At 44.9% G+C, this 14,305-nt stretch overlaps 1 protein-coding gene across 3 annotated transcripts in view; it reads left to right on the top strand.

Moving 5' to 3' along the window:
* Positions 1-3,509, top strand: part of PPM1G (protein phosphatase, Mg2+/Mn2+ dependent 1G) — a 142,892-nt gene extending 139,383 nt beyond the window's left edge. For all 3 annotated transcript variants that reach the window (XM_085613303.1, XM_085613302.1, XM_085613304.1), the window contains exon 10: positions 2,563-3,509. In XM_085613303.1, the coding sequence (XP_085469429.1) occupies positions 2,563-2,754 (192 nt within the window). In that variant the 3' untranslated portion in view covers positions 2,755-3,509. The remainder of the gene's footprint in view (positions 1-2,562) is intronic.
* Positions 3,510-14,305: the final 10,796 nt, after the last annotated feature.

Genomic DNA, 14,305 nt, shown 5'->3' with positions numbered 1-14,305 from the left:
TGAAAAAATATAGGAGTGTCGTGCAACAAAGATTTACTGCCTGAAACTACAAGGAGATGGACTACCTTGCTGGAAATCTGATCTGCACCCCAACAGTCTGAACTCTGAAGAACTGCACCTGCTGCACATTCTCTAGTATAGGATTTATAGAGCGCATGGTGACTTGGGCGCATCCCAGCACTAAGAGAAGGAGCACAGAGGCTAGAGATCGATGAAGATCAGTCATAGAAATCAAAGCGGTCAGGTTTGCATGGTCTACAGCCCTAAGGACTTTGCTTTGCTTCAAGAAGGATTAAGGAGTGGACTTCCTGCAAGCTACAGGTTAACAGGGCCCACCTGCATTATCTCCACCAAGAAGTTCTCATCCTGGAGTGCGTCTAGTGGACTTTTAAGGATTTGGCCAGGTGCATTGTGGGAATTGTAATCCCAAGGACCATCTCAGAGATACTAGACCCCTGGATTGGTGTTGTGGACACTTTGAACCCTCAAGAAGAACTTCTGTTAGAAGACCCAGAAGTTTGGGAACTTTTTGGTAAAAAGCTCCAAAAGGTGATTCACTCTGTCGAGAGTCAAGCCGGTGACCTAGCACTGCGACCTGGTCTGGATTTCAAGTTCATACCGCTAAAAGCTCCGGAGCTCCAGACTTCCAGGATTTCAGAGAGGCCTCACAGAAAACTAAGCTGGATATGTCGATGCAAATATGGCTTGAAAAGGAGCCTCGCTCGACGTCTAGAGAAAAAAGCTCCAGAAAAACAACTAAGTGCGAAGGTACATTTTTGACTGACTGCCTCCCGCTTAGTGTATTCGACCATTGCGATCGGCCTCAAACTTTGAGTTTGCTCCGGTCAAGCACGACCAGATGTCCCAATTTGACGATACAGGTTTTTACACACCAGAAAGTGTTTGTGTAAATGTTCATATCTCCAGTTCCCTACATTGGATTTTGGTGTCTATTTGTTCATAAAAATATAACCTATTTTTATAAATTGGTGTTGGAATGTTATTGTCTTATTTATTGTTTTGTTGTTTTTAAATGCTTTACCCACATTTATAGTGTTTTTGGTGTTACTAGTGGTCCTACTTATCACTACTAATAAACCACTTTCCAACAAGCTTATATACACCCAGATTTTCCCTGGCCGGCATTAACACTGCAGCAGATTGAGGCATTTCAGGAGTTTGTTGCACACAGCCTGTCCAGCCTTTTGTGGCTTCAAAGGGAACGATGCAGAGATTGTGTCTGCTAGTGCTCTTCCTCACATGCTACAACCACCACCTCACATGGTCATATGGGACTGGTAGTAGTTAGAAGTTGTTTTTGACCACCCAGCTGGTGTAATTATTTTAGACCATTTGGGCCCTCCAGTTTCTTCAGTCTGGTTACACTCCCCCTGCTTTGTGGCCAGTTATCAATGGAGCATACAGGCATCCTTGCCAAAGAAGTTCAGACCCTACTAGTCAAGTGTGCTATTGAGGTGGCTCCTGAGGCATACAGCGGCACAACAAGAGGTTACTCCTGCTACTACTTGGCCTTCAAAAAGGATGGGAGAATAGCCAAGGATGATATTAGGTCTCTACTTCTGAAATACTTTTTCAGGGCCATCTAGTGCAAAATGTTGGTGATGCTACTGGGCTTTGTGACCTTGGATCCCAGAGACAGGCTGGTATCCATGGATTTGCTGGGCATGTACTTTCATGTGCCGATCTTGCATTTCCCCCAGGCATTTCCTCTCGTTTTAATAGTGAGGTCCAACACAGATCTTGGAATTTGGAGTAGGTAAGAGACTACTACCTCCTCTTGACAACTGGAAGGGGCATAGCTGTTCAGAATGCACTAGAAGGATGGTACGCATCTTTCAAAGTGTCCATACAGTCTTGAGAAAAAAATATCCATTTCTATGTTGCGTGATTTTTTTTTTTTTTAGGAGCAAAGCTGCGAATTTCAGTGATGGAAGGTTGGGATCCAGGTTCTGGCCTTCATACTTGAGAAGGAGAGCTGGCCTGCACAACAGCCTCTGTGTGGTTGCACCAACACTAATGTGTTTCTCCCTGAAATAACTAGTCTTGCGTAGCATTTCGCGAGTCGTCCGTTTACTAGTCTCTGTTAAGCTGCGAAATCCCCTGCTGCCTTATAAATACATTTTTTTTCTGCTATACCAATAGAGTAGGAGGGTGCGACATTGCAAGAACTGAGGCCTTGGTAGGATTTCCAGGCTTGAGGACAATAACAAGTAGATCTATTTTGTCCAAATTATTTTTAAGGTTAACATAATATTCCTGCAAGATGTTCATACATGCTTTATTCATGTATGTTGATTGTTAGGGAAGAAGTCACGTTAATGAAGTTTATCTACTGATGTGTTCTAATGTCTGTAAGGGGCTGCACCTGCATACTCTGCTTTTAGATGTTTTCTGAAGTTTGCAAGTGGTTTCTTTTCATGACCTTGGGATTTCTGCAGTTCTGGAATAGTTTATTTTTTGCCTTGTTACTATATGATTGATGCTAACTTGCCTAATGTCCTCCCCCCCCCCCCCCCCCCCCTTCCCTGGTTATTTCTCTAGCTCTTGGATCAGTGTTTAGCTCCTGACACTTCAGGTGACGGAACAGGTTGTGACAATATGACCTGCATCATTCTACGCTTTGATCCCAGGCAGAAACCCCTCTCAGAAGGCAGTAAGCGAAAACTAGAAGAAGCAGAGTCCGCAACAGAGGAGAACTGCTGTGAAACCAACAAGAAGCTAAAACAGGAATAGCAGTGGGTGGCAAAGTACAAGAAGCTTCTGCCACTGTGGGAGCAAACTCTTTGCCAGGATTAATACCAGACTGTATTTTTTTAAACTTGCAGAACTTGAGACTTTTAAAAGTATTGTACTTTTTTTAGCCTTAGTCAAAGGCCGCTGTTTGTGTCCCTGAGATTGAGAAGGGGTGGGAAGTATGTAAAGAGGAGCTGGTTAATCGCACTGTTCATTTGCAGTCATTCCAAGAGCATCAAGTTCCACTGGAGTCGGTGTCTGAACATGAAGATTTGCAATTTTAATAATAAACATCAGCGAAATCTGAACCTTTCGTAGAAGCCAAAAGGCGTGTGATGGTTGTGGCTGTTCCACTCCAAGGCTGACCTGTATGTTTCGCGTGCAATCTGATGCCATTTGTTGTCTGGAGGTGCATGTTGCTGCATCTCTGTGATTGTCACCATATTTGTGCCTGTGATCATTCCGTTTCCTGGGTTAAGGGTGGAGTGGCAAATACATTTTCACTTGTTTCAGATTCATTTGATTTGTTGGCGCTTTATTCAAAGTGGTGGGATTTTTCTTGTTTGTGACGATGTCCAAATCTAGTGCTGTTGTGGTTCACACAATGGCTATATGTTGTATATTCAATGAAACTGTTTTTATTCTTCCCCTCCAACTAAAAGCCCAGGAAAGGATTTAAGAGTTTGTGATTTTTTTTGTAGTACTTGTTAAAGGGCAAGGTTCGAGTCCTACAGTTAATAAACATTTTCCTTTGACTAGGACGCCACCCTGGATAGTTTTTCAAATGAAACCGTTAAGAGACCACATTCATTATGTTTGAATCCCTGCACTGTGGCAGGATGGATCAATGTACGGCTGCATTAATTTGACGAATCTTCGTCTTTTTTTCTTTTTTTTTTTCTTTTCATAGGAAGTCATTCAGAGGCCTAACAGTCTGCTCTAGTGATGATCGGTTTAAATGGTTAAAATATTCCCAATTTATCTACATTTGTTGCATCACCTGTAAATTGATTCGTTTTTATTCGTGAAATAACCAGTTCCCCTGTTGCTTTAAAAGATTAATTCGTTTTCATTGCTCCTGTCGTGTATTTTTGACGTCCCCCCCCCCCCCCCCCTAAAAAGGGCATATTTTCACAAAAGAATATAGTCAATAATAGACACTCGGGGGGAGCCTTCATGTTGTTCATGTATGTTTTCACATAACCCTCAACTTTGCCGCCTTAATTTATTTGCTGCCTTAATCTTCCTTAACTTTGCCTTCTTAAACATTTGCTTCTGTGTTCTGTCCCTTTAATTTTAAATACTTTTCATTTTTAATGAGTTGTTGGCCTTATATTGGTAGCGTGCCTTTTTATTTTAAATGTTTTTTGAGTTATTAAAATAATGCATAGGAAGCAAGTGAAAATAGAAAATCATTATAAAGCAAGTATGGCAGCCGATTTCTTGTACATAGATGTAGGAAAGCATACAACTGAAGTTGGGACATTGCAAGGACCTGATGTGTAGTCCTGTTCGAGGCCCTAGGAAACCAGATAAAGCAAAACATTTGGTTGGTTCTATAAAGTGTTTTGTGGCCAAACGTGAGTGATGGGATTTTTTTTTTATATGTATAATTATTCCTGTTGTACAGGATTTGATCAGAATATTTTATTTTTTCCCTACTTTAAATATTTGAGGAGTACATAGGATACACCTTAATATGTAGCATGACTGATTCATCTTAAATATGTCAATTTGCAATCTTCTGCAAGCCCACACAAGTTGTCTGCTTAAGGTGATCAATCATTTCATATTTTGTGAATCCGGTTTGTTGCAGTAGTGTTTGGTGTCTTGAATATAAAAGAAGCTACTTATCCACGTTAGGCAAGTAAACTGCTAAGTTTAAATAATTCTGGCTTTGTGTTTTCCCGTTTGCTTTTCGGTTTGCATAATGTGCCCTCTCAGACATTAGAACTTGGACTAGGAGTGTTTCCAGAAAAATTGAACATATGATGAGGTAGTTCTTACTCGTACATCTGGTATTAATATGTTCGAGGCATATGAGCTGCAGATGACACACTAAGCATAGATCGCTATCTGGTGTTGGGCCCGGATGTTTGTACTTGTTTTTGTCTTTGAAAAGTCTTTGGTAGGTGACTCTTCCTTTGGATGATAGTGTGCATGGGTATCGGCTCTATCCTTAGATTGTGTTTTTTTTTTTTCCGCCATCGGGCTCGGATGTGTTTCTCGCGCTCCAGTTAGGAACTGTCACCACTCTCGACGTGCAATCCTTCACCTGTATGGTTTTCGATCGCAATCTCTAGTTGTCGTGCATCTCTTCAACATTGAAGTCCTCGATTCCCGTCATCCACTAAGGCCTTCGGGCCTACCTGGCCCTTGGTATCTGGCTCATGGAAAGGACGACATTCAAGAAATGTCCTCAATGTGGGTCAAAACTTCCCCACACCGATCTGCATGAGGTGTGCAACCTCTGCTTGTCTCCGGAGCACGAGGCCAGAGACTGTGCGGCTTGTGCCTCTTTCCGCTCGGAGACCATTCGAGATCGTTGAGCCAGGAGAACAATAGCTCGGTTGTCGGCACCCATCCCGATGACATCTTCCAGGAGGGTGTCGATGTACCAGAACAGGAGTGAATCAAAGAAGGCCCCATCAGTGCCTCCGATGACTCCGACCTCGAGGACATCACTCTTGGGCAGTGGGTCGTAAGTAAAGACGTCGACCCCCGACCCACTCCCTACACCATTGAAAAAGGATGCAGTCACACCTTCGTGCCCAGGTGCACACCGAGAGACTGCTTCCCATGCCCCGCCCTCGGCCCGGCAAAGAAGCTTACTAAGCCTTCAGGCGACTCGGGCTCGAGTTAGTCTACCATCGGCACCGAGCGGTCACCGGCACCGAAAAAGAAACCGCCCTCCTCCTCCGTGCCGATCGCTGCCTGCACATCCAAGCACTCTGCACCGAAATCTACAGGCACTGTTCCATCAACTCCAAAAAAACACTTGGATCCGAGCAAAAAGCCGATCCCTAAAGCGTCCGATTCACACCCTTCGGAACCGAAAAAAGCCTTGTAACCGAAAAAACACCTGGTTCCACAAACGGCCACAGAGACTGTAAAACATCACAGTTCCAAGCCAAAGGACCACAAAACAGTTCCAGAGTTGGTGACGCACAAGTCTCCTGAACCGAAACGGTCAGCGCTGAAAGGTCTTCCTCTATCAGAAGAGCTATTTAGACCAGACCCTAAACAGAAAACTCTTCTAAAAGACCCTAAAACTGGTCAGCCGACTTCGAGTACAAGGAAGACACGATTGGATACGCCTGCACTGGCTCCACCACCTAAAAAAAGGGACATTGCCACATCTCCCCTCAGGATCCCTCCTCCACCACACTATTCTCCTCCACCAATGGATGATTATGATATCTCTGACACAGGAGGAGGTGCGAATGATGAGCCACTGGGGGGCCCACCTTATTCCCCTGACCCCTGGGAAGATTACAGTACGCCAGATGTCCCTAATTTTCCACAGGATGACATCTACCCCTCCAGGCCTTCCCCCTCCGGAGGACACAATGGATTTTCATCAGCTTCTCCACAGAGCTGCCCAATAAACATGGGGTTGACTTACATACTGACCCTGCCGAAGACTATTTCCTTATGAACACCTTTGATACTCCACAAAGGTCCACCACTATTTTGCCCATGCTAAAAGGAGTTACCAAGCATAATCCTGAGGTATTTAAAGATCCTGTCGGGGCTAGGGTTATTAACCCCAGAATCGAGGGGAGAAAAAATACAAGGCTGCCCCAACAGACACAGCTTACATTAAGGGCCCCGTATCACTAGACTCACTTGTAGTCTCCAATGCTAGAAAGAGGGCCAACTCTCAGACATCAGGGGACGCTCCACCCCCCCTGATAAAGAGTCCAAACTCTTACACGCCTCTGGCAAAAGAACCGCTTCACAGGCAGCTAACATATGGCGTATCAACACTCGAGCACTGTTATCCAGGTACGATGGGGCACATTACGACCAGCTTGAAACCCTATTGCAACACCTCCTGGACAAATATAAGGACAAAGCTAATCACCTTATACAGGAGGGGAAACTCCTCACCAACACCTCCATTCGTTGCGCGCTGGACGTGACAGATAACGCCTCCAGAGCTGTCAACACAAGTGTTCTGCGTAGACATGCCTGGCTACGCGTTTCAGGTTTCAAACCGGAAGTACAAAGTTCCATCTTAAACGAACCATTCAATCAGGAACACCTATTCGGCCCTAATGTTGATTCATCCCTTGAAAAGATGGACACGGACATAGCTAAATCAATGGGAGCCTTGCAATCGCAAGCTCCCAGACGTTCCTTTCATTGTCCCTCTTACAAGGGCACCTCCAGAGGCTACTCCTCTGACAACCCCTCCACCTCTTATAAGACTCCCACCCAGTCTACATTCACCAGAGGTTACCAGAGAGGAGGCTACAGAGGCAACAATAACCAAGGTAGAGGCAAGACCAACAACACCCGCTCTGCCTCCACCCCTACCCAATGACTTCCCACTGTTCCTCCCCGGCCCATTCCACTCAGGTCGGGGGAAGATTACAACAGTTCCTGCCTGTTTGGACCAACATCACCACAGACAGGTGGGTGAGACAAATCATTCAATCGGGTTGCTGTCTAGAACTCCCCTCTACCCCCGCCTCCCCCAACATACCACCCAAACAGCGCCCAATGTCCTTAGAACATTTGTCACTGCTCAAGCAGGAAGTCATCTCCTTCCTACAAAAGAGTGCAATAGAACCAGTTCCCCTGCACCAACAAAACACTGGAGTTTGCTCTCTGTATTTTCTCATACCAAAAAAGGATGGCTCTGAGACCTATTTTGGAACTCAGATCCCTAAACCTCTACATACAGTCAGACCATTTTCACATGGTCACACTTCAGCAGGTCCTTCCTCTTCTTTCACAAGGCGACTTCCTTGCCACACTAGATCTCAAGGACGCCTACTTCCATATTCCCATTCTAAGGAAATGCAGTAAGCTCTAAAGTTAAGCTCTGCTTGTATTGCTAAAGGTGCTTCCAATGTAAAAATGGGTGCACGTTTCCAAAACTTAACAAGGTGTTCCTTAATTATAGGTAAATGCATGCAGAAGAATCAAAGCAAGAATATGGATTGCTTGCTTTCAAAATAAAACGTGCCAAATGTTTTGCAGTGTGAATCTTTTTTGGATTCACATGCTGTGCAATATTCTCCCATTTAATGGTTTGGTGTGGTACTGCCCTTGAATTACTGCCCACCCCACGAAGGTGTCAACCAGTAGTTGAATATAGCCTTCCCTGTGATGTTATACGTACACCTCCAACACCAAGTGCATGATTGCTATCTTCAAATTCTTTACTGCCATTTGGTTTGAAAGGAAGATGCTTTAGAAACAGAAACTTTTCACAGCTGACTATCGAGGGAATGTCTGCAATCACAGATTTTTCAATTGGGGTTTGAACATGTGAGTTGGAGAATGTAGCTATCTTTTTGAGGGATTTAAGTAATCCATTTAGACAGTTCCCAAAATGCCACCACAAACTCACAGTAAACAAACACAGTTTATAGCCTTTGCTTGCCTAAGGTCTGCAAGGCTGAGTGCAATGTTTTCAAGGTTGTTTCATTCCTGGCTATCTATGCTGTGATGTAGTTACAGGCCAGATAGCCCTCACTGACGGGATTAGGACTGTTAAACGCTCAGACTGAGGTGGTGCAGGGGGCAGGATCTGACATTGAGGACACTTTCGTTGACAACAAAGGTAGAGAGTCCAAAAAAAAAGGAACCGAACGGAAGGACCCAGAATACAAAACAAAGGTATGACTGCTGTGGTCCAGAGTTGCAGTGGGACCATGACAAAATACTGACTCCAAGTCGTCGCACACCTTAGACATCAAAACTTTCAGTAGTTTAAAAATACACAGAGCCCCAATGGTTGAAGTGGAAAAACACCAGTGGGGAACAAACTTTCAGACTCTGAATCATCTTCTAAAGAGAACTGAGATTGGAGTAAGGAAAGGAGTCAAATGAGAAGGAGATTTTGAACCTGAAGAGAGACTCCAAGCAATGGAACTCAAAGTTGAAGGAAAGCATGGAGTCCAGGCTGAAATGGAAACCCTTATTATGATTTAAAAAATAATTTGACGATGCTCTCAAGGGTTTTGAAATCCTGCAAGAACCAAGAAGAGTAGGACCTTGGAAAAGCAACGGGTAGAATTAGACTCCAACTCCTGAACCTCAAGAATAGGACATTCGCTATGAAGTGGAAGAAATGTAGAAGCAAGATGTGCTTAGGGCATCATAATCAACAGAAGAGGGCTGGCAAGATCTTAAAGACTCACCAGAAGAATTTATAGACATTTATCTTTTGATCATCACGTCCATGTCATATTCATTTATCTCTTAATCATTAAAAGGGCAGCAGACACATTGGGTGCAATCTGAAAAGGAGCAAACACATGCATGTTGCTTGCTAGAAAACTACTTGCTTCACAAAAAATAATCCATATCGCCCAATGTTGTCATAGATGTTTAAAAGAACCAGAGGCATTCGAAGCACCAGCCAAGAGTGTCCCACCCAAGGTGGAGAAAAAATACAGGTGCTGTGATCCGCCTCAGATTTAACATTATTTTTTTTTTAACCAGTTTAAAACAAAGTGGAAGATGATCATACATTTAGTAGTTATCCTAGTCTTACAGAAAGGGAACTACATGGTGACCATATACCTCAAGGACACCTACTTTAATATCTCGATTAACAACCAGCACAAGAAATACCTGAGGTTTGTGGGAAACCATTTTACATTAAATTACCATTTCAGTGCTTCTATTTGCTATACAATTAACAAAGACGGTGTTTACAAAATGACAGTGGTGGTGTCTCACTTGAGAAGGCAGGTAATATGTGTGTACTCCTACCTGGACGACTGACTGGTAAATCTGAACTCCCGGACACAGTGCTATAATAAAAACATACAGACTGAAGCAAAGGCTACTCAAGATAGGGTTCTCCCTAAACTAAGAGAAATTATCCGTTGATCCCACAAGGGAGAAGGTATTCTTGGGGGTCAACACTTTTGGCATTGACACAGCAAACTCGCCGTTACCAGAAGAGACCGTCTCCAACTGGGAAAACCGTGATCAGTTGATGGGTATAACGGACTCATGCACACCACTAATCCCTCCTGCCAGACTCCATATGAGACCACATTAAGTATGGCCCCCAAGGTCAATGGTCACAATTAACAGTGGATTGGAAGGATCTAGTGGTTGCATCAGAAGAGGTAAAGTGAGAAATGGCATGAAATAAATGGAGAATGAAAAGGAAGATGGAAACAAGCATTGGCATAGCCAATAGGTCTCGCTTTTGGGACCTTATAAGTGATTAGCCATGCAACACTTGATGTTGTTTAATGAAGGATATTGTGCTGGATAACTAAACACTTACAATGTCCCAAAGGCGAGACCTATTGGCTATGCATTGGGGGGGCCTTATAAGTGTTTCGGTAGAGCTATTGACTTTGCCAATGTTTCTAAGCTGTGCTGTAGAGAAGTGTGGCTGCTGTGCAGCAAGTTGACAAGTTGTAATTAAAAAGTGTAAGAAGCACTAAGTGATGCTGCGGTGGTTGAGTGATGCTGTGCTGGCCCTGAGTTATGCAGCGGTGGCGTTGAGTGATGCTGTGCTGGCCCTTAGTAATGCTGTGGTGACTCTGAGTGATGCTGTGGTCGTGCCGACTGATGATGTGGTGATGTTTTTTTGATGCTGTGGCACTGCAGAGTGATGCTCTGGTAGCGCATAGTGATGCTGTGGTATTCCTGAGTGATCCTGTGGTGGTGCTGACTGATGCTGTGGTGGTGCCGATTGACGCTGTGGTGGTGCCGATTGACGCTGTGGTGGTGCTGTGTGATCCTGTGGTGGTGCGGAGTGACGCTGTGGTGGTGCTGACTGATGCGGTGGTGGCGCTGACTGATGCTGTGGTGGCATTGAGTGATCCTGTGCTGGCCCCCGAGTGATGCTGTGGTGGACCGGAGTGATGTTGTGGTGATGCTGACTGATGCTGTGGCACTACAAAGTGATGCTGTGGTATTACTGAGTGATGCTGTGGTAGTGCTTAGTGTTGCTGTGGTTGCGTAGAGTGATGCTGTTGTGGCCCTGAGCGATATTGTGTGCTTGAGTGACGCTGTGGTGGTGCTGAGTGTTGCTGTAGTTGCGCTAAGTGATGTTGTGGTGCCCCTGAGTGATGTGGTGGTGCTGAGTGATGCTGTGGTGGCCCGGTGTGATGCTGTGGTGGCCCGGTGTGATGCTGTGGTGGCCCGGTGTGATGCTGTGGTGGCCCGGAGTGATGCTGTGGTGGCCCGGAGTGATGCTGTGGTGGCCCAGAGTGATGCTGTGGTGGCCCTGAGTGATGCTGTGGTGGCCCTGAGTGATGCTGTGGTGGCCCTGAGTGATGCTGTGGTGGCCCTGAGCGATATTGTTGTGGCCTTGAGTGATGCTATGGGGATGCTGTGGTGGCGCTGAGTGATGCTGTGGTGGCGCTGAGTGATGTGGTGGCGCTGAGTGATGCTGTGGTGGCGCTGAGTGATGCTGTGGTGGCGCTGAGTAATGCTGTGCTGGCTGGTTTAGATTTTTACGGTGAAATGTAGATTTCTGTAGCTAAAAAGCAAAATTTCCAATGTTGTGACATCTGTGTACCTGTGTCATTTCAGCAGTTAACTATTATGAGGCAGCATGTGTAAAGTTAAAAATGTGCAGTCTGATCCAAGTAATTTGTAAACCCAGATATTAAAGTCATTAAGGATAGTAGTTGGTTCTATTGACTCAAGTTTGTAAAGGGCTGTTGATAATTCCACTGACCATCATCAAATATAGCTCAAGCTGCTAACTTGCATACAATATTTATGCTTGTGAAAGGTCCAGTGGACTGTGGCTGAGCTCGTCATACACCTGAGACACCTGTATCTGTTCTAATCTGCCCCAACCTGAAGGTGTTTCATATACACCAGTATGGCAGGACATAATGCTATTATTTTCCAGCATGCCAGCCCTTCTATGATATCTAGTGTCCTCCAGCATCACATAAGGACACAACTGGTGCTGTGCTGAAGGCACCTTTAGGATGCTTTAAAGCTGTATTAAAAGTACTATGATAATCGTGGACTGTAAATGGAAGCAGGTTACTACAATGATGAGGGCAAATTATTTTATTTCTGCATTTTATGGTGTTACTGTGTGGCTCAGCATAAATTGTACACATACTAAAAAACACTGTGTATTACTGACAAAGTGCGGACAGTGAGCTGGCTCTTCCCTAATTGTATGCTTTAGTGCCAGTTAAAAGTTATTTAGGGTCCTTTGTGGCAATAGGAGCTCCTCGTGCTTGTCAGAAATTTCTGCTACGGAAAGGGTGCCCGGCCTGCAGTCTGCTAGGAGTTGATAAGGGCTTTGCTGCAGGCGGCTAATTAGGGGGGACAGAAACATCAGAGTCGTGAGAGATGCCAGGCAGAGCTGCATAAGCCATGACGAGGAAATGAGGAAGAGATAGGAACGGCAGATGTCGGCTGTGCACGCGCGCGTAACCGCAAGCTTTAGGCCACAGGCAAAAGCTTGTGGTCCGATTTCTAAAGCCCCACTCATTAAATGTCTCGCCAGACCGGCGTATGCGCTAGCTCAGGCGAGACCTAAAAATGAAGAAAAAGAAAAGGCAAGAAAAGATGGCAAAAAGAAAGGGGAATAAATCAGCCTGGACTAGTGTCAGACCACCTCGCCCCCCCCCCCCCCCCCCCCCCACCCCCACCAAAAAATATGCGTCCCCTTCTGATCTCTGACCCCAATGGAGTTTAAGCCAGAACTGGTTTAGATGGTGCCTACTGACCTCAGTTTGATGTTGCCTCTTCTGCAGCCAACTCAGGATTTCCAGAACCCAGAGTTTCCAGGGATGGATCTGATGTTCTTGAATGCCATGTTTGAGGTGTTTAGATGGGCAATGGTCCCTCCTGAGCACTTTTGGGCCCCATGAGACCAGCAGTGGTGCCATATTAACTTCCTCTGGTGGCGATTCCCTCAGCAGCATTCACCTCTGGCCCTCCCTTTGGGTCGTCTCTCTCCAACAATGCCAATGCTGACCACTTCAACACGATGCGGTTTCCTCTGGTGCCAACAGTGCCACTAGTGCCAACCTTGCAACCACAATCGCTCAGGTCGGAGCAACTCCCTCCTGATGCAGAACTATGCCTCACATAAGAGAGGCTCAGTGTCAGAGGAACAACCATATTAAGAGGAACATTGCCCAAGGTCATCCTAGAAAGATACCATACATGATGATTTTGGCAGTGATGACTATCCTTTGGATACATGACTGATGACAAAAGTGAGCCACCACAATTTTTACCGGGAAATACAAATAAATTAATGTTTTTTTGTTTCAGTTATTTAAAATTGATACAATTAATCGCAGATTGGTGCTTTGACAGTGACCAACACAACCGGGTCATTTGCTCCCATATGGCAATAATAATCTTGTTGACACATTTGCCAAAGCGAAACAGTTCCATAGGTACGGAAGTGGTCATGCAAAATTCCAGCGCCTCCTGTCCTGTGGAAACCCCATTTTGACCTGAATAAAGGAAAGCGTGATGTGCATATACAAACTCCAGACAGCAGCACATTAAATGTAACATGGATTCTTTTTTTGTACTCGCAGAATCTGCAAGGAATACTCCCTGGTGTACTAGTCGGTCTAAACTAAATTCATTGGAAGAACTATGAGTCGTGCTCCGAGGATGCAGTGCCTGGTTTCCTAGGTTAATGCAGACTTAAAATATGGATGCAGTTTCATGTCCACATATGATTTGCAAGATTCAGCTTACATAATTAAGTGGACAGGTCTGCTTTCTTCGAGGTGAGTGTAGCCTTTTTCCTCAAAATAGCTTTTATGCTGGCGTAAAGAGTGTTTATGGCCGTCAATGTTTCCAGATTGACATTGGATTAGAAGCTGTTTTTACAAGGTATGAAGACCATAGATTGAACGGGAATGTATAAATCACTTTGACCTTTTTCAGGGAGTCTGGTTTGGCGTGTTGCATTGTAATACTTAAGGAAGGCAGCCTTGCATCATAACACAAATGCTTCTCGGTGATGTCAGTAGGATTGATGCATCTCCAGAATTGGGGATGTTGATGCCTTTAGTGCTGCCTCCTCCCGATGTGCTTTCCTACCAGGCAGTGGTAAGGAATATGGCAGAGGTGTTTGAGCTTCCGCTTCCATTAATGTAAATGACCCCAACGTTCATACAGAGGTACTCAACCCATCTGCCCAGACAATGATTCCCTTTTATAGCCAGTCTTAGCTGCTGGGAGTGACCAACTACTTCTGCTGTCAACGGGTCAACAACTAGAACACTCCAGCCCACTCCTGGAGAACATGCCTTCCTATCTATGCACCCTTTGCTGGAAAGCCTCGTGGTTCGGGTCTCCTTTTCCTTTAATATCTTCCTCGGATCTTAGCTTTTACTGTAGC

The sequence above is a fragment of the Triturus cristatus genome, chromosome 6, assembly GCF_964204655.1.
Source record: "Triturus cristatus chromosome 6, aTriCri1.1, whole genome shotgun sequence".
Classification (NCBI taxonomy): Eukaryota; Metazoa; Chordata; class Amphibia; order Caudata; family Salamandridae; genus Triturus; species Triturus cristatus.
Note: the sequence above shows the minus strand (reverse complement) of the source record. Positions and strands in the feature narration are given on the sequence as shown.